Source organism: Aquila chrysaetos, chromosome 22 (assembly GCF_900496995.4).
Source record: "Aquila chrysaetos chrysaetos chromosome 22, bAquChr1.4, whole genome shotgun sequence".
In the NCBI taxonomy this organism is placed as follows: domain Eukaryota; kingdom Metazoa; phylum Chordata; class Aves; order Accipitriformes; family Accipitridae; genus Aquila; species Aquila chrysaetos.
The window spans coordinates 20,576,694-20,600,588 of record NC_044025.1 but is presented as its reverse complement, the minus strand read 5'-3'; the positions used below and the strand labels follow the sequence as shown (position 1 = coordinate 20,600,588).

The following is a 23,895-nucleotide window of genomic DNA, read 5'->3' as shown; positions in this document are numbered from 1 at the left end:
TTTGAAGGCATATCTAGAAATAAATCTTGTTGTCTATTTTCTTAACGTTAGATCAATATTAGTCTTGCATATATTACTTTTAGTCAAGGTTTATTTGCTGTGTTATATAAAACTGTGAACTTGGAAATAGTTTTTACCTTTTATTGTAAAGAAAGAAATTCCACACCTTTCCTCATCAACAAAGGTACTTACTCCACTGCTTTGAATACTTATCCCTGAACCTTTGGGGAGATGTTTTCCCTTCACACACTTTTGAGCACACTTGTGGCATTGCTAGAACCGCTTGTTTCTGTGTTGCTCTGATATTTGACTCAATTTGGGAAGAAAGGAAGTGTGCAGAGATATATGTGTCTCTGTGACGCAGAGAGAAACTACGTAAGATTGCACAGTCTTGTTGATGTTTGAAAAAAAAGGTAGCTTGTGGTATTTTGAACCTATCAACCTGGATTGTGTTTCTTCACTCAGTTTGCAAAAAATTCCATTTATGGCTGCTCTGAGTCTTTTGACTTTTTGCCAGCTTTTTTATTTTGTGGCTGCACATCTTAGCCATGGAACTTTGTCAAATTCTCTCTCTGCATCCAAAGCCTATAATTTCCTCTGCCTTCGCCCCTCTGTCGTTCTTGGCAGCAGGTTCTTCGCAGAATTCCAGTGAGTTAGCGAGCCACAGGCTTGTGCAGTCTGGACCCAGAGCAGAATTCAGAAAGCAAAACAAAACAGTGGTTTACTTTAATCAAGCAGTACTGTTCGAGGAAAGCTTGTTCTCTTTAATACTGTGCTTAATTTATTTATATGTAATATGCTGCAATGTTTCACAGCATTCCTCTTGTGTGCAGAAGTTTGGTATGTTTTGCCTGTACACATAAAATTAAGCTTCCTTTGGTGGACGTGTCGGTTTTATTTGTAAGACTGTTGGGATAAGATGATTTTCCCTATGTGTAGACAGTGAGTAGCTTGAAGGGACACAAACTCCTGACCGGGGCCTCTCTGCATTGCTATAAATATATCTAATAATTACCAGGAAGTCTTTGAATCAGATGATAAAACTTCATGAAAATAGGTCAGGGAAGGTTTTATGGATGCTATGAAAAAAAGTAGATTCCGGAGTCTTGATAAAAACTGTTATCCAATGACCTAACACTATAATTTTATCCTGTCTAACTTTTTTTAAGCCATGGGCTCACAGTCAAAAACTCCAGAAATACTGGCATGTTTGTAAAATATATTAAAAACCCCAGCAGTTTCTTAGAGGGTGGAAGTTTTTCATTTCAAAGCAATGTGAGAGCATTGGCAGTTTTTGTACCTGCATACCTATGCAGTGACCTCAAGGCATCTCTGAAGAGGTGGATTCTGTCTCCAGGTTTGTTCAGTGTCTGCCCTGTGCTGGAGTTACCGAGAAGGCCAGCAGTCCGGTCCCTTCTTCCGCTGTAATACAGAAACTTTCTTCTGAGAAACATAAATGAGATCTGACCTGAGATTTCAAACATTAAGTGGAAATGGGTCCCATTCACCACAACCGGGACTACAGCCAAGCTGGTAACCTACAAATGAGAATTCGGTACCCAACTGCTGTTCTATCCAGCTGGAGAGTGTTTCTCTCTCCACAGTTCTTGTGTTCGAGTACAAGCTGCGATTTTGTTTCCTGCTTAAGTGTCTTCGCTATCTAACCTCAGCAGTCTATTACGCTTTGGTTAAAAGGGTTTCCTTCCTTTAAGTTGTTTTTAATTTCTTCTTTCTGAAGTAGACCTTTAGAAGATACTGCTGTAAATAACTTTGGCGTTGAAAGTATAGCTTTTTTTTTTTTAGTCTCTGAGTTTCTTAAAGAGATATGTATTTAAAGACAAAATAGGTGGCAAGAGAGTTGGAAAAAGTTGCACACTTAAACATAACACCTCATTAAAGTGCACTTAACTGGAAGACTGCACTATGCCTTAGAAATAGGAAGTTGATTAAAGTGAGCAATTAGGCAGGTGCTTTCTGCAGAATTTTTGATACGTGCATCAGTAAGAATGAGTACCAGTTCCTCATCTTGTGCTCACCCCAGTGCAGTTGCTCTGTAGATGTGATGTTTGATTACTGTGTGGTCTTCATTTCTTTTTTGACTTACAGTTAGCCAACTTGTCTGAGCTGACAGTGGAAAAAGGCAATCAGGGAGTCACACTTGTACTCCTTGTACCTATGTAAAAGATAGAAATCAGTTTTTATTCTGAAGGAAGTGTAGCTGCTGCCTTCTGTTGAAGTCACGAGGCTTCTCTCCAACTTCATCTTTGCTTTGCACTTTAAAGATAGTTTAATGTTATTTTTGTTGTCCCTTCCTTTCTTTCAATTAGTAAAGATTAGAGGCTTTTGAAACACCTTACAAGGAAAGTTCCTTATCAAGTTCCCAATCAACAAAATACGTGTTCAATGCATTATTGCAACTGTTTTCACTTTTGAAATAAAAAGTTCAGGGAAATTAGAAATATCCAAGTGTACTTTGCTCTGTAAAGCTTTTGTGTCTTTAAAAAACTAAATTTTGTAAATTGTGTATATAACTGCTGCACCTTACTGACTTGGCTGTTTGGGAAGACTGGTCCATGGGTAGACCAAAAAAAACCCGGAATTCATTGTTGAATTGTAATTCTGGTCTGCCATTGCCAGAGCACTTAAGTAAAATTTGTGTATATAACTTTATGAATTGAGTCAAATATTTTCAGTTTTTATTTATGCAGCCAGCATTTGTCCTCATTTTAAAATGAGGTCAGGAAGGTCCTATTTTAAAATGGCACCCTAGCCTAGAAGTAGGTTTTCGGTAACTCGGTAGCCTCTGCATATTTGTTTGTTAAAACAGTATTTTAGGATTTAAAAAAAAAATTATAATCTACTGTGTCTTGGGAGTCAGAACTGGGTTTTCTGGAATGGGAATACTGAAGATCGTACAAGTGCTAAAATTTGCAAGGCTTCATCTTTCACGCCTAGATTTATAGGTAACAGATTCATTATGTATCAAAGGAAGTTATGTATCATTGTTCATTGGCTTTTGTACAAGTGAACTGTCTGATTACATGAAGATCTGGCCTTTGGGGAGAAGGAATCATGTGTTGGCCAGCTGTGCCTGGCTGCATTTCCCAGGGACTCGCGTGGAGCCACTGCGAGAACAGGGTTTTGGGCAAAGTGTGCAGAGCTGTTCAGACTTTAAGTTTCATTGTCTCTTAGGCTCCTCTGTAGCTGAGATTTTTTTTTTTTTTTTTTTTTTTTGGTGATAGGTTGTTACTATACTCATTGCTTGTCCACCACGATGCTGTATGTGTCTGAAAAAGAAAAATGCTGAGAAAAGAATTTGAATGAAAATACATAAAACTAGCAGCACAGCTTTTTCACGTATAGGGAAAATAAAGAAAAACATACTGAACGATCCCTCTCCATGCTAAACATACACGAAGATAGGATTTATGGAAGTTACTTAGGGATTTTGGAGTTCCAGCTATCACGTGGTACAACTGCACATGGCCTTCCTTAAAACCAAGCAAGTGGGAATGTTGAGCTAGGGAAGAGGAGAGTGCTGGCTGTGCCATTATAGCTGGTGAGAGGAGCTGGGGCCCAGATAAAGAATCACTCTTTCTCTTTTGCTGTTAGGCTTTTTTTTCCTTTTTTAGAGGTCAGGTGCCATTCTTTAAGTGGAAAGAATACCTTGCTTAAAGCATGGGTTTTGATATGCTAAAATTCTCAGTGAAAAAAAACATTTGTGCTCTTTTATTCCCTTAGGAGTCTCAACAGTCCAGTTTTGGCACTGGAGAACAGAGTAAGTATATTAAACTTCCTGTAATATGTTTAATGTTTTTGTTGTTATTCGGTATTCTTAGTATGTCATGTTTTTTAGAGAATGAGATTTTCCAGACTGGTCATAGGTTGGAGTCTAAGTTAAGATTTCTGTACTTTCTCAAGTTTTAATCTGTAAAACAATTGCTTGATTTTCTTTTGCATTTTTTATTGAGAACTAGAAAGTTAAGACTAAGTTGTCAAGGTTGTTACTAACTTTTAGGGAAAAAAAAAATAATTTGTCACGGTTTCTAATTCTTGAAAAAATGCCTTCAGGGTTGATCTGATTGAAAATAGCTGAGTACTAAAACAAAACACCCTTTAAAAAACTCAACTCACTGCTTGGGGACATACTAGAAACCAAAATAGTCTTATGCTTATATTTCAATAGAAAAAGAACATTGCAGTTTCACTGTTAGTTTTCACTTTGTCATTTTAAAATTAGAGATCTGGTCAAGAACTCACATAGTAATATTCATAGTAATATCCTTTAATTTCTTGTCCCAGAATGCATTTTCAGGATTTAGATAAAAGCGGCTTTTATTTCTCTTTAACTGTAACATTGTTTTGAATATTACTGAAATTAATAATTTAGCACAGGTAACATACCAGGTAAAATTGAATTAGATTTGTGCTGTTACCTTCCAAAACTCTTTCTGCTCCCTCTTGAAGTGATTAAACAGATTAAATAGTAAAAGAAGAATGGTTTATTCTTAGATATTCACAAGCAGCTTAATCTAAACACCTGGTGCAGTGGGGAATTAAGGAAACAAATTGAAACTTAATTCCATAATGCTAAACCATTGACTTACGTTATAGGAGCAACTGATCTTCAGGTGTGTAAATAGAGAGGCAAGGTTAGTCAAAACACAGAACCAGTTTTTAACTCCTGTTTGAATTTTCTGGAAACTTTTAACAGCCTCAGTTATTGTTTCTGTTGAACTATGCAATTTGCCAGAATTAAAGAAAAGGGAAGGAACCCCCGACCCCGAGACTGAAAAGCAGATTATATCAGTATGTATTCCTAGTGTAAGATTTGGTTTCTGAGTTTGATTTCTGGATCTAAACATTGCTCATCTGCTGAAAAGCTAAGTAGGGATGCTGAAGCAAGTCAGAGCTTGGCAGGCTGATTTATATCCTGTATCCAGCATGTAGAAGGCAATAGATTAATCTTGATAGGAACAAAACAGTTTTTCACACCATTAATAACAAATTAAGTGTGTATTTGTTTAGACAGTAATGATTTAAATAATTTTCTAGATTTTTTTTTTTTAATTCAATGAGGTGTGTTGACCCTGGCTGGACACCAGGTGCCCACCAAAGCCACTCTATCACTCCTCAACTGGACAGGGGAGGGGAAATAAAATGAAAGGCTCTTGGGTCGAGATAAGGACAGGGAGAGATCACTCACCAATTACCATCACGGGCAAAACAGACTCAACTTGGGGAGAATTAACTTGGTTTATTGCCAATCAAACCAGAGTAGGGTAGTGAGAAATAAAACCAAATCTTAAAACACCTTCCCCCACCCCTTCCTTCTTCCTGGGCGCAGCTTCACTCCCGAATTCTCCCCCTGCTCCCCGCCAAGCAGCGCAGGGGGACGGGGGACGGGGTCGGTTCCTCACACCTTGTCTCTGCCGCTCCTTCCTCCGCAGGGGGAGGAGGACTCCGCGCTCGGCCCCTGCTCCGGCGTGGGGTCCTCCCCCGGCTGCAGGTGGATATCTGCTCCACCGTGGACCTCCCTGGGCTGCAGGGGGACAGCCTGCCTCACCATGGTCTTCCCCATGGGCTGCAGGGGAATCTCTGCTCCGACGCCTGGAGCATCTCCTTCCCTCCTTCTGCACTGACCTTGGGGTCTGCAGAGTTCTTTCTCTCACATATTCTCATTCCTCTCTCCAGCTGCAGATTCTGTGCCCCGGCAACTTTTTTTTCCTCCCTTCTTAAATCTGTTATCTCAGAGGCGCTACCGCCGTCGCTGACGGGCTCGGCCTTGGCCAGCGGCGGGTCCGTCTCGGAGCCGTCTGTCCTTGGCTCTATCGGATGTAGGGGAAGCTTCTGGCAGCTTCTCACAGAAGTCACCCCTGTAGCCCCCCCGCTACCAAAACCTTGCTACGCAGGTCCAATACATTAAATTACTCGCTGTATTTAGTATTTTGTCTCTGCATCCTCTCAATTCAGTCTGTGGGAGATTGTACCTCACGTCAGCTAGTTGTTGGGTCTTCCTGTCTACGCAGCCGTTGCCGGTTTATCCAAGAGTGTGTACTTCTGGCAACTTGGGAGTGACTTATTTTTCTGGCTGAGTTTTCAACTGTGCGTTTCTTTTTTCTTCTAGAACGATATAATCCTTCATCAAAAACATCCAATGGTCATCAGTCCAAATCGTAAGTAGCTGTTGAGAAAACATTTTTCAAACAATAGTCTATTTTTAAGAGATTTGGAAAATAGCTGTTTCTTTTACTAGAATGTGTCAGTTCTTGCACAGACTCTTTTAGCATACTTCTCCTTGACTGGCAGAAAAAGGGGATCATCTTTAAGCGGCTATTTTGTAGGACAGCAGACCAAATACAGCACATTGGAGTGAATAACAAATACACTGTGCTGCCTTTCCATTCCCCTGTTTTCTTGTCAGTTGTCAGGATAGGTGTGCAAGAGTTTAGACCTTGGAATTGGCTTGTGAACTAGAAAGGTATCAGCAGATAAGAATGGGAAAGGTGGAACGGGACTTAGCAAGCGTGTGCATTGCAGAGCTGTCAGCTGGAAGCAGCTTTTAGCAGTTGCACAAATAGACAGGATGGGGAACTGTTTTGTATAGGAGGAGATAGAAAACTAATGTTTGGGATCCAGTTAAGTTCATTCTACTCAGCCTCTTAACTGACTGGCAAACATTTCTATTAGTTCTGCACACCAACCCAACATTTTACTTTGTCAGTCATGCAGCTGGGAGAAAAAATAAAAAGCAATTGGAATATTCTAGATGGCTGTAGTCCACCTTTCTCATACCTGAATATCAATTATGTGCTGTTAAAAGACTGTATCCAAACTAATATGTCCATGAAAATAAAGGTTTACCAGCTGATTGTATGTTTAATGAAAGTGGTTGTAGATTCTGAAAACTTGTTATTCTAAGTTAACATTTGTTGTAATGCAATCACAAAATGAAGTCTAGTTCTTCTGCTGGTCTGTGCACGTTACAGTATTGGCAAGATTAAAAAGCACGTGACCTATGGGAAGGGAATAGAACAAAAAGAACCCCCCCTCAATTATTGTAGACTTACAGCCAGTTTCCCAAAAACATGTAGTTTAAGAAGATGCTCATATGCAGCCAGTTCAACAAGTGGTAGAAATAGAAGTTCACCATTTGGCTTTGCTTTTGTCATAGCAGTATAGACCGCTAAGGTGGAACTGTGCTATTTCCAAAGCTGGGGAATGTGAGAACATCTAAGAAGAAGAGGTAGCATTGGACATGAGTTGAACTGGGAAAGTTGCATAGGAAGAAAGTTGAGATGATGTTTACTGTGACAGTACGGTTTTAAATCATTTTAAAAAAAAGTCTGATCTGGTCAAAAAAACTTAAAAAAGGAGATAAATGCATCTTTTGTAAAAGGATAGCAATGAAAAATATTCAGTAGAACAGCTATACTGTGAAACTCGGAAGTATTAGACTTTTAATCCTTTCTCATTTTCTTTCTCCAGATGTGAATCGAACCAGACAGAGTAAGATGTTTTATTTCTGTAATCAAAGATGTTTTTCAATAAGCACAAAGGCCTTGTACGCTGCTATGTGTTTTCAGTGTGTTCACATATTTTCAGTGTTGTGAAATAGTGTGTGTATGTATGACTACCATAAATAATTATGGCTTTGTATAATAATAAAATAACTATGGCTTAGAACAGTTGCACTGTTGCCACGAGACAGGAAACAGCCACTAGTGTTAGCTTTCTTGGTTCTATTTAAAACAGTATTCTTGGCCATTGTGTATAAGAAGTTGAACATACACAAGTTAGCTCCTCCCGCATTAGTAAATTGTGTCAAATTTCCTTTCTAAATTTAACAGTGAACTGAGGAGTCAAAGTACTAGAATCCTTATTCTTCTCTAAAGAATGACTTAACTCACCATTCTTAAACATTAAGTGTTAGAATGGCATCTTGTGGATATCACCCACGCAGCCTACTTCGTAGTATAAACAATAGCATGTTGAAATATAGAAGAATGCTTTGAAAGTAATTAAAGTACGTGGAAAAACTTGTCTCACTTTCTCCCTTTTACTTAGTATGTTGAAAGATGACTTAAAACTTAGCAGTAGTGAAGACAGCGATGGAGAGCAGGTATGTTCATTAAATCAGAGTTTCAGAAAAAAAAAAAAGAATGCATTCACGGTTCAGTACTGCAGCAGTGTTCAATATTCCAACAGCAAAATGAGCAGCTTAAGAGGAGATTTATGATTAAGAAACAAAAATCAAATGGAATGTTTTTAGACAAGCCTCAGTTATTCCTAGATGTAAACTTGGGGAAAATTATCTGTTTTGTGAAAACAGTATGCTTTTATCTAGAAAATCTTGTTTTACTGATTTCAAATGGGCTTTCTCTGAACATAAAATAGCAATAGTATACTTTAAAACATATGTAAAGGCCCACCATTTAAAGACAGAACCCTTCATGTTCTGCCATTTAGTAGCTTGGGACTGTGTTTGGGATGACAGGGGATACTATATCTGTAACTGGGAGTATAGCAGCACCTTTATTTTTATCGAAAAGTCTCTTTTTTCCTCTTTGTCAATATTAACTTTGTGCAGCTTCTGCCAGAAATGGCATTTAGCATGCTAAATTAAAAATACTTGTGGAGTCTGTGCTACGCAGCAGTAATCACATTCCTCTCTTGTTTCTTTTCTTCCTGTTCCCAGTTCTAGTGCTTGATTTTCTTCATGTGGAAAACTTTGAGATAGTACATGTAGTTGGTTAACTCCTAGTACTCTGGGCATCTCAGGAATAACATTGTAAAATGTTGAATCATCTGTTTCAAAAAGATGGAAACATGGTATCAGTGAGTGCTGGAAATAGGAACTCTTGGAACTGTAGTCAGAATACGTAGGACTCAGATAACAGATTTGTGGTGAAAACTTGGAGAAAATAACTTTTTCTTTCTGTATAAGGAAAATGCTTATTTAAACTGCTTCAAGTACTGAATTAAGATGCTCTTCAGGCTAAATAATTTAAAAAATTTAAAGGCTCTAAATTGATGCTTTGCAACTTAATTGTATATACAATCCTAAAGTAACTTCTAGAAGCTTCATGCTTTTTTTCTTAATTGCAGGACTGCGATAAGACAGTGCCAAGGAGCACACCTGGAAGGTAGGCATTCCTGGTAGATTGCAGCATAGAAAGCAGAGTGGTGATATGCAGCCCAGTCAGCACTCTTGACTTGATCTTATTTCTAAAATTCATGTTTGTCTTTTGTCTTGTGTTAAAGCAAAAGGTGATTAGAATTTAATCAGTGATTAAATAGCATATATCCCATAAATTAAGCTAACCACTTTGGGAAGGGGGAAAAAACAAAGGCTGTTGTTTGGTTCTGGGGTGAACTGTGTTCAGTTATGTTGAATTTTCTAGTAAATGTTAATTAAAATATTACATTTTATTCTTTCTAATGAAAGGACTTCTAGGCTATGTTTGTGCCTTGGAAGTGTTTGTTGATTTTTCCTCATTTTTGTTTTCAGTAATTCTGAACCTTCACAGCATAACAGTGAAGGAGCAGATAATTCAAGGGATGACTCAAGCAGCCATAGTGGATCTGAAAGCAGTTCAGGATCTGACTCTGAAAGTGAAAGCAGTTCCAGTGATAGTGAAGCTAATGAACCATCACAGAGTGCATCCCCTGAGGTAGGATCTGACATGTATTTGGGCTGTCTTCGTTAGCTTGGCATTAATCCTGAGTTTTAAAAGCAGAAAAGATTAATACATTCTTAAACTCTTTAAAAAAAGAAAATAATAGACTGACAAACACAGGATCAATTTCAAGACGGACTATTCTTTTGCTGAAGTACCTGTAATTGGATATGGTAACAATTCTCTATATAAGCATGTATTTGATGTTTGAATTTGAGGTGATTTTTACCACTGGTTACCTCTTGGAGAGCAGAAGTTAGATGTAGTAACAGTACCTTAAAAAACTGCAGGCTTTTAGCCTGGAAAGCTATGGCAGCAAATATTGCCTGTTGATAGCAGCTGCTCCAGGTGAAGGAAAAATGAGAGCTGTTATTTGTACCTGTATTCATCGACCTATTTTTCATTCGTTGTTTATCACAGGTTTTTTGGTGTGCCTCTTGCTTTGGCATGCAGCATAATACAGCTGACCCATGGAAAAGATGGAAGAAATGTGAAATATTTTCTCTAATGCTGTTTTTTTATTTGTTTTTAGCCAGAGCCACCACCAACAAACAAGTGGCAACTGGATAACTGGTTGAACAAAGTTAATTCACATAAAGTGTCACCAGCTTCTTCTGTGGACAGCAATATCCCATCGTCCCAAGGCTACAAAAAAGAGGGACGGGATCAGGGGACAGGGAGCGGGTACACTGATCAAAGTGGATCCAAGGATTCGATTTCTTCTACACCGGGGCGAGATTCCAAACCCACCCAAAAGGGCTCGGAGAGCAGTCGCGGCAGGCAGAAATCACCTGCCCAAAGTGACAGCTCAACACAGAGGAGGACTGTAGGTAAAAAGCAGCCCAAGAAAGCAGAAAAGACATCTGTTGAAGAGCCTAGAGGAGGTCTCAAAATAGAAAGTGAAACCCCAGTAGACATGGCAACAAATATACCTTCAAACAGGCATAAGGCAGCCACAAAGGGCTCCAGAAAACCCAATATAAAGAAAGAGCCCAAATCTTCCCCTCGGCCTACAACAGAGAAAAAGAAATACAAGGCTTCAAGCAAATCTGCCCAGAAATCCAGGGAATTCATAGAAACAGATACCTCATCCTCTGATTCAGATGAAAATGAGAGCCTGCCTCCTTCATCACAAACACCCAAATACTCTGAGAGCAATAGGACTCCTGTTAAATCTTCCATGGAGGAGGATGACGGCTTTTTTCGGCAAAGAATTTTCTCTCCTATGGAAGAGAAAGAGCTTCTTTCACCACTCAGTGATCCTGATGAAAGGTACCCACTTATTGTGAAGATTGACCTGAGCCTCTTATCAAGAATACCAGGGAAGCCTTACAAGGATGCTGACGCACCCAAAGTGGAAAAGAAAAACGTGCCAGAGAAGCACGTCAGAGAATCCCAGAAGCAGCCGTCTGACAAAAGTTCCACAAAAGGCAAAAGGAAACATAAGCAGGTGATAATTTTGTAGCGAGAGATTTACCTGTTATTTCAGCCCCGTAGTGGATTGCTGCTGGTGTCAAGCGTGTAGCTCAGCAGCCCAGATCATACCTCAATGTAGTGACTCTGAGCAATTTAGGAGATGACCTTGGCTAGCTGTTTTATGCAGAACACATTGATCATCCCTGTGCTGTTATAGTAGGGACTACTGGGATTTTCTTTTTTAGCAAAGAGGGGAAGGGAGAAGGTTGCACCAGTAGGAGTGTTAGCACTGTAGCTAGAGCTCATGGAGGTAGTGCAGCTTCTGTACCTCTGAGTAGTGCATCCTGCCCTCTCATGCCTCCACTTGATCTGGCAGCAGCCCTTATTGCACTGCAGGCCAGGTCAGGCAGCTGATTCAATGGAAAATTCACCTGGCCAAAAAAAAAAAAAAAAAAAGAAAAAAGAAAAAAAGGGCGGCGGGGGGGAGTTTTCAGCTGGATCAGCTCCTTGAACCAGTGAATCATGCAATTACATATTGCCAGGACAAAGGATGGGCCTGGGGCATGGCAGCAGCAGAAACCATAATCTCAGGGGTGCTGCTTTACTGGGAGCAGAGGGATCTTTCCATAATGATATTTAATCTTTCCTAAAAAAGCATTTCATCTTCCATGATTTTTATTTATAGTTGAAATGCCTGGGGGCAGTAAAATGGACAGGAATCAGTGGGGGAGCTGAATAGAAGTAATACTCTTGGAGGGGGGAATGGTAAGAAGTAGTTGGTGGTGTAATTTTAAACTGCTTTTAGAAACCTGAGAACATAGTCTGTATAAAGAGCAAACCTGTAGCTGTCAGATGAACTCAGTGACCCAATGAGTTTTTATAAATTTCTGGTTTCCGTGAAGTTAGGACTGTGAAGCCCCGGTCCAGGGATTCAAAAATTGCCATGCTACTCTGGACTTCATTCTGAAAATTTCATTTTGACAGGGATTTGGCAGTGGTTGTAAGACTTTGTTGACATGTGGAATCAAAGGTTTATATGATATCATCCAGAGAGTCATTTGACTTTCCAGAGGTAGATAATTTCAGTTAAACCAGTTTTCCTACTGAGCAACCTAAGTAAACTTGATCACTTGCTGAAATTAGTGTCATCTAGGACACTTGACATGTAACTGCAAACAGAGGTTTCTCCTGTACTGTTCCTAACTAAGATTCCTGTTTTCTCTGGGTGAGGAAATGAAGTGAGAAAGTATGAGCTTTTTTTGTAAAACAGGAATAACTCTGACCAGTACAGTGATTAATTCTTTTTTGCAAGTGTTACTGTATAATTCCTAATGTTCATGGGAATGCACTCATGCTTGTAATGGCTCTGAATACACTGACTTTTATTTCTTTGACGTGTACACATTTGGAGTTACAGCATTAAAGATTTGGGCTCTTACACCTAAACCAAAAAGCTTTGGCAAGATCAATTAAATTTAGGCTTTATCTCAGCAAATAGTCTGGTTGTTAATGGTTTTGAATCCTCAGATTACTCTGATGCTTACTGGTGCATGCTAGAGAAGATGCAAGCCTGTTTGAGGCAAGTAAAGAAAACCCCACCCTTTCCCCCCACCCGTCCAGTTTTTAGGTTTGTGAGTGCTCTGTGTGCAGCTGTCACCACTTGATTTCTACACCTTGTTTGCTCATGTGTTTCCTTGATGATTAGGCTCAGGGCTGCAGCATCGGTGTAACAAAAATGAAACCTTTTGGGTTTGAACCTGGGTTATGTTTCCAGATGACTTCTGTGAGGCCCTCTTTTCCATTTTATTCACTGTATTGATACTTCCAGTGCTTGCTGAAGACAGCTTAGAAATTTACCTTCAAGACTCTTTGACTTTAGGATTAAATTTATATAAAAGTCTAGTCTTCACATCTCTGAGCTTACTGTAATAGACTGTAAGACTTTTACCTTTTTCTGACATTCACTGTGGCCTAACCTATGTTAGGCTCCACAACATAAAATCTGTCTCCTGATCTCTTAGCGAAGCCTTTAGCAGATTTTTCCAGTGTTTCGTGGTGATAATATGTTTGTGCTAAAATGAACAACTTAGCTGCTACTTCTTTTATGCAGGTTGGTAATTTAGAAGCCAGACTTTGGTTTTCGTTATGTTCCAATATCAGGGTCTGGTCAAATATTTGATATGGGCTAGATGTTGTAGGGCATGTTTTTGTGGTCTGTATATATCTTATTCTGTACACTGCAAAATGCCTGCTAAATTAAGTCTCTTAATGCGGAACATTTGCCACTCTCAGTGAAGCTGTAAATGTGGATGTTTGCCTGGATGTATTTCTTGTTTGCTTTATTCAGAATGAGGATGAAAACAGAGCCAGTGAAAGCAAGAAAACGAAACTGGAAGAAAAAGCTCCATCAGGACACAAGACTTCTAGCAGTAGGGAGTGAGTATCTTGGCTATGTTTTCAACATTGAAGGCTCAAGGTGATCAAGGAGAAGATGGGTGCCCGTCTTCCCCCCCTCTTCTCCTCCCCACCTCCAACAAAGTGTTTCTTCATTATTAATCACTGGGTACAATTTCATTGTTTCTTACCCTTCAGACAGATTTACTTCAGAGTTTCTACTGGTAGTTGGTGGAAATTAATTTCCATAATCAAAAACATTGGCCAAGGACAATTGTTTTACTTAACAGAAGTAAGGTAATCCCTCATGTGAAGGGTTGGTGTATTGTGGAATATATGTTTCCTGGTTTTTCTCTAATATACAGTGGGGGTTTGTTTTGTTTTAGAAATCAGCTGTGTATCTAGCTTTTTGATCTTGCAAAATGTATGCTTTTAAATTAACCCAATCTGGTAATTCTCCATTTAGCTAGCAAGTTTGTAAACTGCGAATAAATTACTTAAGTGGCATTGTCTGGGAAGCTGATAGCATTGAGATTTGGATCCATGGATTTAGCCTTACATTTGCTTGATAGATTAGCTACACAAAAGTATGAATGACACAAAAGCAAAGTAATACAGAATTAGCAAATCAATAACGTTAATACTCTTTTACTTGTATGTTATTTCTGTAATTTTCCATGCTTTTTGTAATAGCTATTATGCTTTTATTTGATTTATTTCTTGGTCAGTGTTAATCCACAGGAAGGAATAAGGTTTTTTTTCCCACTGCCTTTTAAACTCTGCTATTTCAGATCAAGCAACTGAAAACTGGTATAATTATGTAATGGAAAATATTTCTGTATAGTTAGTAATTGCCAAATTACAAATATGTGAGAAGCTGCAGTATGTCAGATGCTAGAAATCTTTTTTGCCCATTCTGAATTAAACAGTGTCTTACTATTTGTTAGGAAACAGATATAGAATGAACAGGTGCATTTCTAGCTTGACTATGCTTTTTTTACTTGTTATTTCTGATATATGCTTGATCGTCAGTGCAGTTGTCTGAAGGACATTTAATTTAAATGAAACTATATGATTTTATAAAAATACTGTGTAGAAATAATTATTATGGGAAGCCAGGAATAGCCAACGGTAGTCCTCAGCAGCCAAGGTAAGAGTGTACTGAAAGGCTACACTGAGAAGGCTTTCCAGTTTCCTGGGTTCCAGAGAATATTTATCTGGACCATCTTTCTTCTGAGCTGTTAGGCTGGCTAGTCTGCAACAGACAGGCTGGCGCTAACGTTGGCATTAGTTTCTTGTGTTGTAAGTGTTTAGGGTGTTTTTTTAAGAACTGTTGTAGGGATGTGGTTTTATGGTTAGAACTTGTCTACTGTGTTTTCAGGTCAGAACAAATAAAATGGTGAAAACGAGTTTAATCTGGCTTCGTAGAAACCTACTCACCGGATGATTGTTCTCTTTCTTTTCCTCCATATCTGGTTTGCTAGGTCTAACAATAAAAAATCTTGTTTGTTTAAAAAAAAAAATTTTTTTTTAAATTTAAAATTTTCTTTAGAAGTTTTGTGGTGTTGGGTTTTGGGGTTTTGTTTTGTTTTGTTTTTTAAGGAAAGAAACACAAAACCTGAATTTGTTAATTTTGTCCAGGTCTTCAAAGCCAAGTGCTGTTAAAGAGAAGGATTTACTGCCGTCTCCTGCTGCCCCAGTCCTGCAGAAAGATTCCAAGCAAGAACATGGGTCCCGGAAGAGGACGGTCAGTCAGTCGTCATCCTTAAAGTCCAGCAGCAACCTTAGCAAGGAGAGTAGCGGTGGCACTAAAAGCAGCTCATCTTCTAAACAAAAGAAGACGGAGGGGAAGGGTTCTAGCAGTGCTAAAGAAACCAAGGTAAAGGGCTTATTCTGTAAATGCCTTAAGCCTGTTTCTTTGCTTTGCAGTTTGACATGCTCTGTGTGATCTAAACAATAATTGGCAGTTCAAGTTAAAATGTAACTAGTTTTAGATATGCATTGTTTCATGTCATAGTGCTTAAGTACCTTGGAAGTCTATAAATTAGAAAACAACTTGGGAGAGATCATGGAATACTAATGCTTATTCCTCCCAAATTCTTATGTTAATCAGTGAAATGTGTTTAGTCATCTTCCGATTACTGATGATGCTTATTTATTGTTTAATTTGTTCATAAGAAATATCACTAGAAAGCTGTTTCCACAACAGTAAATGGAACAATGAGGTTACTCTTGTCTTGTCAGAGCAGATACAGATTGTGTCCTGATTTTTAAGGAGAGCAGGAGCTTGGCCCACGCTCGGTGCTAGGGTGCGGAACTATAGCTCTCATTTAATGACATTGTAGGACTGCAGAAAGATTATTTTAACTCCGGCTCGGGAATGTACAGCACTCTCTGTGGTTAGAGTGGAGAAAACATGGTTATAAAGATGGTGCAGAAAATGTTTTTTAAGAGATTTAGGTTAGGAAGATACTTAGATGTGATGGAATTTAAAAATATTATAGGAAAATTATACTCTTAGGTCACTAAATTTTAATATGCTTTTTCATCAGTATAGAAATGTGTATTACTGGACAGAAATTAGCCTGTGAGGACATCTGAGAGTATGTTGTTGAATACCTGTGATGAGCAGTTTCTATTGTATAGCCAATTGTTGAGTGTAGTACGTTTAACTGGGTGGGATTTCACCTTTGTCTTTGCGATTCCGATGTATGCTGCAGGTGCTGGTGCGGCTGTCTCCACGCTCGCTGCAGCAAAGCCCCAAAGCCTCCGACAGGCTGTGGAAGCTCCAGTAGTTTGAGGAACTGCTAAACCTCAGCAGTTGGATTTGCAGTCTCTGAAAAGCTTAGAAGCAAAGTCTAAAAATGTTCAGGAAAGATATTTGATTTGGGGAGGAGTAAAGCGGCAAATAGACATTAGCAATGGCAGAAAGTAACTTAGTCATCAGGGTGGAGTTCATGAACGACTGAACTGGGTGACATGCTGTATTACTTCAGATGCTAATACCATGAGATTTTAGAAGCCTGGCAGGGTTGCGTATATCGGTGGCTGTGTAAGACACTTCCAGGAACTGTAGATAGTGAATTTACCTTACAGGCTGAGGCTCTGCCCTTTCTTTATTCATCAGCATAGAAACATCCCTAAGCCAGTTGTTAATTTGTGAGATGTTTATCGTTTTATACTTCAGATATGCTTAGTCATGCCTTTCTTAAAGTAGCATATAGTCTTCCTGCATTGCACTGCATGTTTTGTTATTGTTTCTACGTTACAATGGTAGATAGTACATTGCTGTGCAAATCTGGTGCCTTGCAGCTCCAAGATCCTTCTGGTTAGCAATAATCTGATAAACGTAGGTTATGAAATACATCTATATAGATGGCCTTTGATCATGATAAATCAAGAGAGCAGAAAACACATATGAAGCTGGGGAGTTGTTTTATACTTTTTAGCTGCTAAAAATGGATTCACTTAGGATTCACAGAATGTTTCTAGTGTCCAGTCTTTAGCCTGAAGTGTCACGTCGAGCCAGGACAGAGGAGCAAGGACAGTGTGTTGTGAAGACAGCTAACTTTTCTCCCTGAAGATGATGCTTATCCTTCCAAATTTTTTTTTTCCCAAGGCAAAGACATTCAGCAGAGTGTATTATTGATAGAAATGAGAAATCATAAAAATATTCATCATCTCTTTGTTAGAGTGGAAAAACAGGACTTAGAAACAGTGACATGGGAAATTCAGGGAGGGATTTCCTGGACCCGGGTGTGTCTAGAAAGCCAGGGCCGCATTACTTCCTCTAATGGGGATCTCCTGGTGTATTAGTGAGGAGCTTGATTACAGCCTCTGTGTGTACCTCTGTGCTGGCATTAGGTGAAAGCCTCATGAAGCTGTGTTACTGTCTGAGGTGAATGGCAGCTAAAGCAGCTGCAAAACTGACTTTATTGCATATAAAGTGTGAAGTCATGGGGGAAATTTATACAACAAATGCTTTTCTTGAAGGCCAGAGAAGATTTAACTGTTCTTTAAATTTATTATTTGGCAACAATTTTCCTTTCAGGAAAAGATTCTGAACAATTCATCAAACTGCCCTCCTGCATCTGCTCAGTCTACGGAAAGTTCAAAGTCAAGAAGAGCAAAACTTGTTTTTGATGATAGGTAAGAACCGCAAAAGGTGCCTTTCCCTTTGTGGGGCTGTGAATCTCGGAGCGTAGCCAGCTCCCTGCGGAGCAGAGTTGTCGTTTTGCTTCACAGAAGCTGTTAAGCCAAGCTCACACTCTGGAGAGCTGTGCTTTGTTCCTGCAGCGATGTGCTTGTCTGACTGCTCCCTCTGCCATTTACTTGGCAGGCAGCGCAGTCCTTGAGGGGGAACTGTAGCCTGCCCTGTGCATTCCTGCCGAGCATAAAAAGACCACGCAGCAGACTTAAATAGCTCAGGTTGTTCCGTTTTTAAATGCTGATGGGGCCTTTTCACCTTAGCAGGACACTGCCACTACCTATCTGCCTGTTCTCTTCTCAACAGAGCCTGTGTCCTTTACAGTCAGGAGATTGTGGTCATTGATAGTAAAGAGGAGCCATCGTTTTTTGAAATTCCGGATCCACAAGAGCCGGATTGGGCTTTAATCCTGTGGGGTCAAAGAAAGTATCTTGAGAAGAAAATAAAACCAGTATTTTACCGTCTTGTGCAGACTTGAGGTTTCACTTGTACCAATTCAAATCTCAGCACAACGCTTGCTCTTAAAGCATTTCTCTTTGTTGTTCTTTAAATTCACTTCACAGATAAAATTATGTTTATACTAAATGTAAAAGTAGCTTCCTGGTTAAGAAATACTCGGAAGTGGGCAAGCTAGCTGGTTAGTGTTTTTCTCCTGATAGTTATTCCTTAAAGAAAAAAAAAAGAAGAAAGCTAAGGGAATTTGATGATTAGAGTACACTGTCAATCATTTAGGACAAAATAGTTTGTGGGGATTTTGTAATTATTCCAAGACAAAACAGGGCCAAGAAATTGAGATAAGATTTTAAAAAAAAAAAAATCTGAATGTGTATTGAAGTATAGGAAGACATAATGAGAGCACCCTCCAAGGAACAGTCATTGTGCTTTGGAATGGTGACGTGTTATAACCTTATGGTTATGATAGACACATTTTAGGATTTCTTGGGCCTAGAACTGATTGAACTAATTTTGTAGGTATATAATATTTTTAATATTAACTGTTGCTTTGTAATGACATCAATTTCCTGTAAGTGGACAGTTAAAAATGTTGATTTCAGAGACCTTTAATTCTTAGACAAGTAAGATAGGATGGATGGGAGAATTTATTTCAAACTGTAACCAACTCATAGGTAATACATTAATATATTGAAGTGTATAATTACACTTTTATGATTACCTTCTCATCCAGTTGTGAAAGTCATTTAGCATTGATTGTCTTGGGTGGCTAAGCAAAAGCAATTAACACCTGAATGCATCTTGATTTATTTTGTATTATTATCATAGTTTTTAAACATTTCACACCCTCAGTAATGCCAGTCCTGGCGGTGCTGGATTAATTTGTTCTCAAATTTTGTGGTTTTTTTCTTTCCCCTGCTCCTGTTGTCGGTCAAGTGTTTCGTTTGCTTGGCTATCAAATGCAATAAATTTAACCAAATCATGTGTACTTATCAATTTGCTTGAAATACTGTTTTGAATTACCTGAAACTAGAGAACTAACTTTAAACTATTTTTAACAATTTTATCATACTGCAACTAATCATACTGGTTAACTGTTTTAACAACTTTTTAAACAGTTTTATCATAGTATGTAGCTCCTGTAACTTGATTTAGACAGAAAAGATAGGAAATTTGGCAACATTAAGAACTTCAGTCAAAAAAGGAAATGCAATGTGGATGGGGCTGAGTCCATAAATTTGTGTCCTCTGTTGCAGGACTTACTCAGCTGATCATTATTTACAAGAAGCAAAGAAGTTAAAACATAATGCAGATGCATTGGTAAGTAAATCTCCAGTACTTATCCAATGTTTGCACATTGTACTGGGGTTTGTTTACTGCCTTTGCCATTTTGCTGCCCTTCTGTACTGGAGCTTTCTTGTACTTCCTCTCTGTTTTTTGTCCTTAAAAGTTTTTTCCAATCTCCTCAGTCTGACAGGTTTGAGAAGGCTGTGTACTACCTAGATGCTGTAGTGTCGTTCATTGAGTGTGGGAATGCATTGGAGAAAAATGCTCAGGAATCCAAGTCCCCGTTCCCTATGTATTCAGAAACTGTGGAATTAATCAAGTAAGCATTGCAAAGCATATACAAAAGTCAAGTGGGTGGGAAAGAGGTCTGGAAATCAGAGCTTTTAGATTTACTAAAGTTTTGCTGCCAGCTTTTGAAAACTTTTATCATTCTCTAATAAAACTGGATCGCTTACTAGTTCCAGTTGCTGAGACTTAAAGTGGTTTCGTGAAGGTTGAGATCCTTTCTGCTACGGTTCTTGGAGTCTCTCTACAACGTGTAACACATGAGAAGCAAAATTACTCTAATTACTACCTAGCCAGCATTTTGTTTAGGGTCTGAGAGAGGTTCCTGAAATGGTGAAGACAGTTGAAACTAGAAATTCATAAGAAAGGTAGTGTTTTGCAATTGATAAATGATACTGTAGTCTTTATTTTGTTGTTTCCTTGATGTCTTTGTAGATACACTATGAAACTGAAGAATTACTTGGCACCGGATGCTACGGCTGCAGATAAAAGGCTAGCAGTGCTTTGGTATGTGTATTCTGAACTTACTACAATGCACTGATTAATTTCAAATGTTTTATCTACATGAAATGCTGTACTACACTGAGTTCTCAGGTGTTTCTGAACCAAATATATGAATTTTCCACTTGGCTGTACATGAAGATTAATGCTGTGTATCTGATTACTGGAAATTGGGGCAGAGGGGATGTTGACAACAAGGGCCAAGTCCTTGAAATATTAAGGAGTAACAGCAGAAAGGATGGGAGTCCTTCCTGTGTACTCACCCAGTGATAAGTCAAAATTTGGACTGGCTGTAAAGAATTGTCACTAGCCTCCTAGATGAATGAAATGGCTGCAGCAGGTGTAGAGGACCAGAATCAATTGGTGTCAGGTGGAAAAGAAAGGGGAGGCCATGGCAGAATGCATTACACTCAGTATGTCCTGACACAAGCAAAAAATAAATGAACTCCTTGTCTAGGAAGTAATTTAGTGTTGTCTTCTGAGTTGAGAACTGGATTATATTAGCCAGATCACTGAAAATTACAGTTTCAGCTTAAGGCACACAGAGCTATTTTTATTTCCTTGAGAATTTAAAGGTGCTTATGGATTTTTTTAGTTGAGTTACAACTTCAGAGTTGGCAGAGAAAGCTTTAAAGACACAGCTACTAGTTTTTTGAACTTCAGTCAGTTGTGATAAACTTGACTTTAACTGTAAATGTTTTGTTATTCTGTCTTTGGTCAGTCTTCGGTGCCAATCTCTACTATACCTAAGGCTTTTCAAACTGAAAAAGGAAAGTGCATTGAAATATTCTAAAACTCTGACTGAACATCTGAAGGTAATTGCATATGTATTTTCTTAAAATATTAAAACCTAATCAAATTAAAGCTCTACATCACTTAAAATTCCTGAATCCAATTCTCAGACTGCTACATGTGAACTTGGAATATACCCTATTCAGAGCTGGACCTCGAAAGTATATTAAAGTTCAGTAATGTAAAACTGGGAAGACACAGCATGGCTGTCATAACCCTACTGGTCCTAGCATGATAAGCTCTCTATTAATAATTTGATTGAGCTTTTGTCTTCTTTAATAAATTTAGTAGGCTTCAAGGAGAATTTAAAAATGTTTTTTCTTGCTGCAGATGTAACAAGCTGAAACTTCACTTTCATGTTTAAGCTTAAGGGAATTCAGGATCTAGGGATGTATTACATGGGTTGCAGCTATTCAGCCTTCGCAAAAGCTGGTGCCAGAGCCAACTTCTAATTCAAAACCAAATTGGTCTTTCTGAATTTTTGTTGTTTGCAGTGGGCTGTTAGATATTTGTTTATAATTCCCCCCTCCCAGTGAATTTATCTAAATTCCTGTGCAACTGATTTAAAAGTGCTGTCAGAGAAAGGAGATTGAGAGATGTCCTTTGAATGAATTTATCTGAATCAAGATGTTGCAGATGAGAAAAACAGTTATGTTGCTTCTGTAATGTTAGTCAGGCCTTAATCCAAATTGAGATTTTTCAAAGGAACACTTAGGGGTATGTAGCTAATGTCATTGGGTTTCTCTGAAACTTCCAGCTATCAATACTGAGAGGAAACAGGCTCATCACATGCCTGACTTCTCCATTTTTTTGAGACATCTTTAGTTGTTCAATGCTAGTAATAACAGATTTCTTCCTATTAATGGGCTGAAGAAACCAAAATGTTCTCGTAAGAGGCAATGGGATGTAATGATTAGAACAGAGGACTATTCCAATCATATATATATTTAGTGGCCTTCTTTGTGTTACTAAAATAATCCCTTAATTTGTGACTTAGTCATCAGTAAAAAAGGATATTTTCCCAAATTTGAATTTACTTTGATATTATTCAGAATGTTGGTTATTGCTTAAAAGAAAAACTACAAAAATGAATTTGGTCAAAAATAACCAATTAAATAACCAGATAAAGTATAACTAGTTAAAGTATGAACATAAATCAGGTGACAAATTTATTTTTCCTCAAACAGAATTCCTATAATAATTCTCAAGCACCATCACCTGGTATGGGAAGGTAAGTAGTAAAAGCTGTTACCTGTATTTCTCAACTTCTAGCTAGTTTTCTGCATAAACTGTGTGCCTGGGGTGCTCAAAGAGTAGCTTTTCACTCTTTAAAGTGTTGGGGTGGTTGTTCTAAGGGTGTAGATTTTGATTCAGATGTTTGTGTAATTATTCTCATAAAAGGTTTGGAAGACTGCTGCTTGTGATAGTGCTCTGCAGAGAGTTTGTCAGGCAACTCCTTGTTGCAAAAAAAAAAAAAAAAAGGGTCAGTGTGTCACTAACACACAAGTCACTTATCTCAGTGAGTTTTGTTGTTTTATTTAATGCTTTTCCCCTCAAAACAATAGCTTTATTAATGCTGCAAGCCCAGAAGGTTACAAGTACTTTCAGGATTGTCTGTTCTATAGTATAGCAATTTACTTCTATTCTTTAAAACTTAACAATAGACCTTTGATAGATTACTCTGTGAGTTTTAGGAGGGCATTTCAGATGTGCATCGTGTTATCTGAAAGTGTAATATTATGGCAGTATAGTTACCATGTAGTTGTAATGTTTTAATTATTATTCTTTAAGGTTCAAATTATTTAAACAATGAATTTAAGATTTTATTGAGTTAAAAGATGATGAGGTTTGGTGGTTAGGTTTTGGCCGTGAAGCTAAAATGTTAAGAACTGGAGGATGCTCAGCAGTTGTTACCAACTCATGCATTTCATTTGTTGTAGGGCAAATCCCGACTTCTTGATGTGTAAAATGGGAGTGCTTTAGCATCTCGCACCCTGAGGTGTGGGAAGAGAGGTCTTAGAGGGCATCTTACAGCATGATGTGCCTGAAGTACATATATGTATGCATTTTACATTTTAATATTTTTCTTTGGATAAGCAGCAAGCCTGTCGGTATGCCGTCTCCAGTCTCTCCAAAGCTGTCTCCAGGGAATTCAGGAAATTACTCTTCCGGGGCAGCCAACCCTTCAGGGAGCGGGTCTTCGGTGACGATCCCCCAGAGGATCCATCAGATGGCAGCCAGCTACGTCCAAGTTACGTCCAACTTCCTCTATGCCACTGAAATTTGGGACCAAGCCGAACAGCTGTCTAAAGAACAGAAAGGTAAGGGCTGGCACAGGTGGATTATAACATCGGATGTACCAGAGTGCGCTGAAACGCTTATAGGCTTTGACTTGTGGAGTTGCAGTTAATGGTGCGCAGGATGCTTAACCAGGTCCTCTGCAAAAGTGAGATGGAAAGTTACACCTTCGATTACAGTGATACCCCAAGCTGGTTGTCTTGATTGTCAAGGTAGTGTTGGAGATGTAATGTTTCCTACCAGCTATGTGGTTTAAAAAAAAAAAAAAAAAAAAAAAAAAATTTGTTGCATTTCCTGTAAAATGTTTGGTGTAGGAAGAGGAACTTGGTACATTTCCGTTTCTGAAATTCTTAAGTGAAATACACATTTGAGGGGGGAGGCCAAGGAAGTTTTACAATAGTTTAACCATACTCTAATTATTCTTATCAGCCAGTCTTCTGCAAAAGAGAAAAGAAATTGATTAGAAAGGACCTTTTTCCTTTATTTTTATTCTTCCGTCATTCAGCCATCTCTCATGACTCCTCTCTATCTTAATCTAAAAGATCCATGCTGAAAGGATGGGAGGGTTGGGTGTAATATTTC

General features: G+C 38.6%; 1 protein-coding gene across 6 annotated transcripts in view; it reads left to right on the top strand.

Moving 5' to 3' along the window:
* Positions 1-23,895, top strand: part of AFF4 (AF4/FMR2 family member 4) — a 56,328-nt gene that overhangs the window by 27,029 nt on the left and 5,404 nt on the right. For 4 of the 6 annotated variants that reach the window (XM_041119376.1, XM_029998036.2, XM_041119377.1 and 1 more), the window contains 16 exons: positions 3,742-3,778; positions 6,128-6,176; positions 7,489-7,509; positions 8,068-8,122; positions 9,109-9,146; positions 9,512-9,674; positions 10,213-11,130; positions 13,444-13,532; positions 15,132-15,369; positions 17,542-17,639; positions 19,407-19,470; positions 19,620-19,756; positions 20,158-20,229; positions 20,945-21,038; positions 22,203-22,246; positions 23,113-23,336. In XM_041119376.1, the coding sequence (XP_040975310.1) occupies positions 3,742-3,778; positions 6,128-6,176; positions 7,489-7,509; positions 8,068-8,122; positions 9,109-9,146; positions 9,512-9,674; positions 10,213-11,130; positions 13,444-13,532; positions 15,132-15,369; positions 17,542-17,639; positions 19,407-19,470; positions 19,620-19,756; positions 20,158-20,229; positions 20,945-21,038; positions 22,203-22,246; positions 23,113-23,336 (2,341 nt within the window). Of the gene's footprint in view, positions 1-3,741; positions 3,779-6,127; positions 6,177-7,488; positions 7,510-8,067; positions 8,123-9,108; positions 9,147-9,511; positions 9,675-10,212; positions 11,131-13,443; positions 13,533-15,131; positions 15,370-17,541; positions 17,640-19,406; positions 19,471-19,619; positions 19,757-20,157; positions 20,230-20,944; positions 21,039-22,202; positions 22,247-23,112; positions 23,337-23,895 lie in introns of those variants that run through there. The other 2 variants (XM_029998034.2, XM_029998040.1) reach the window with 2 other exon arrangements.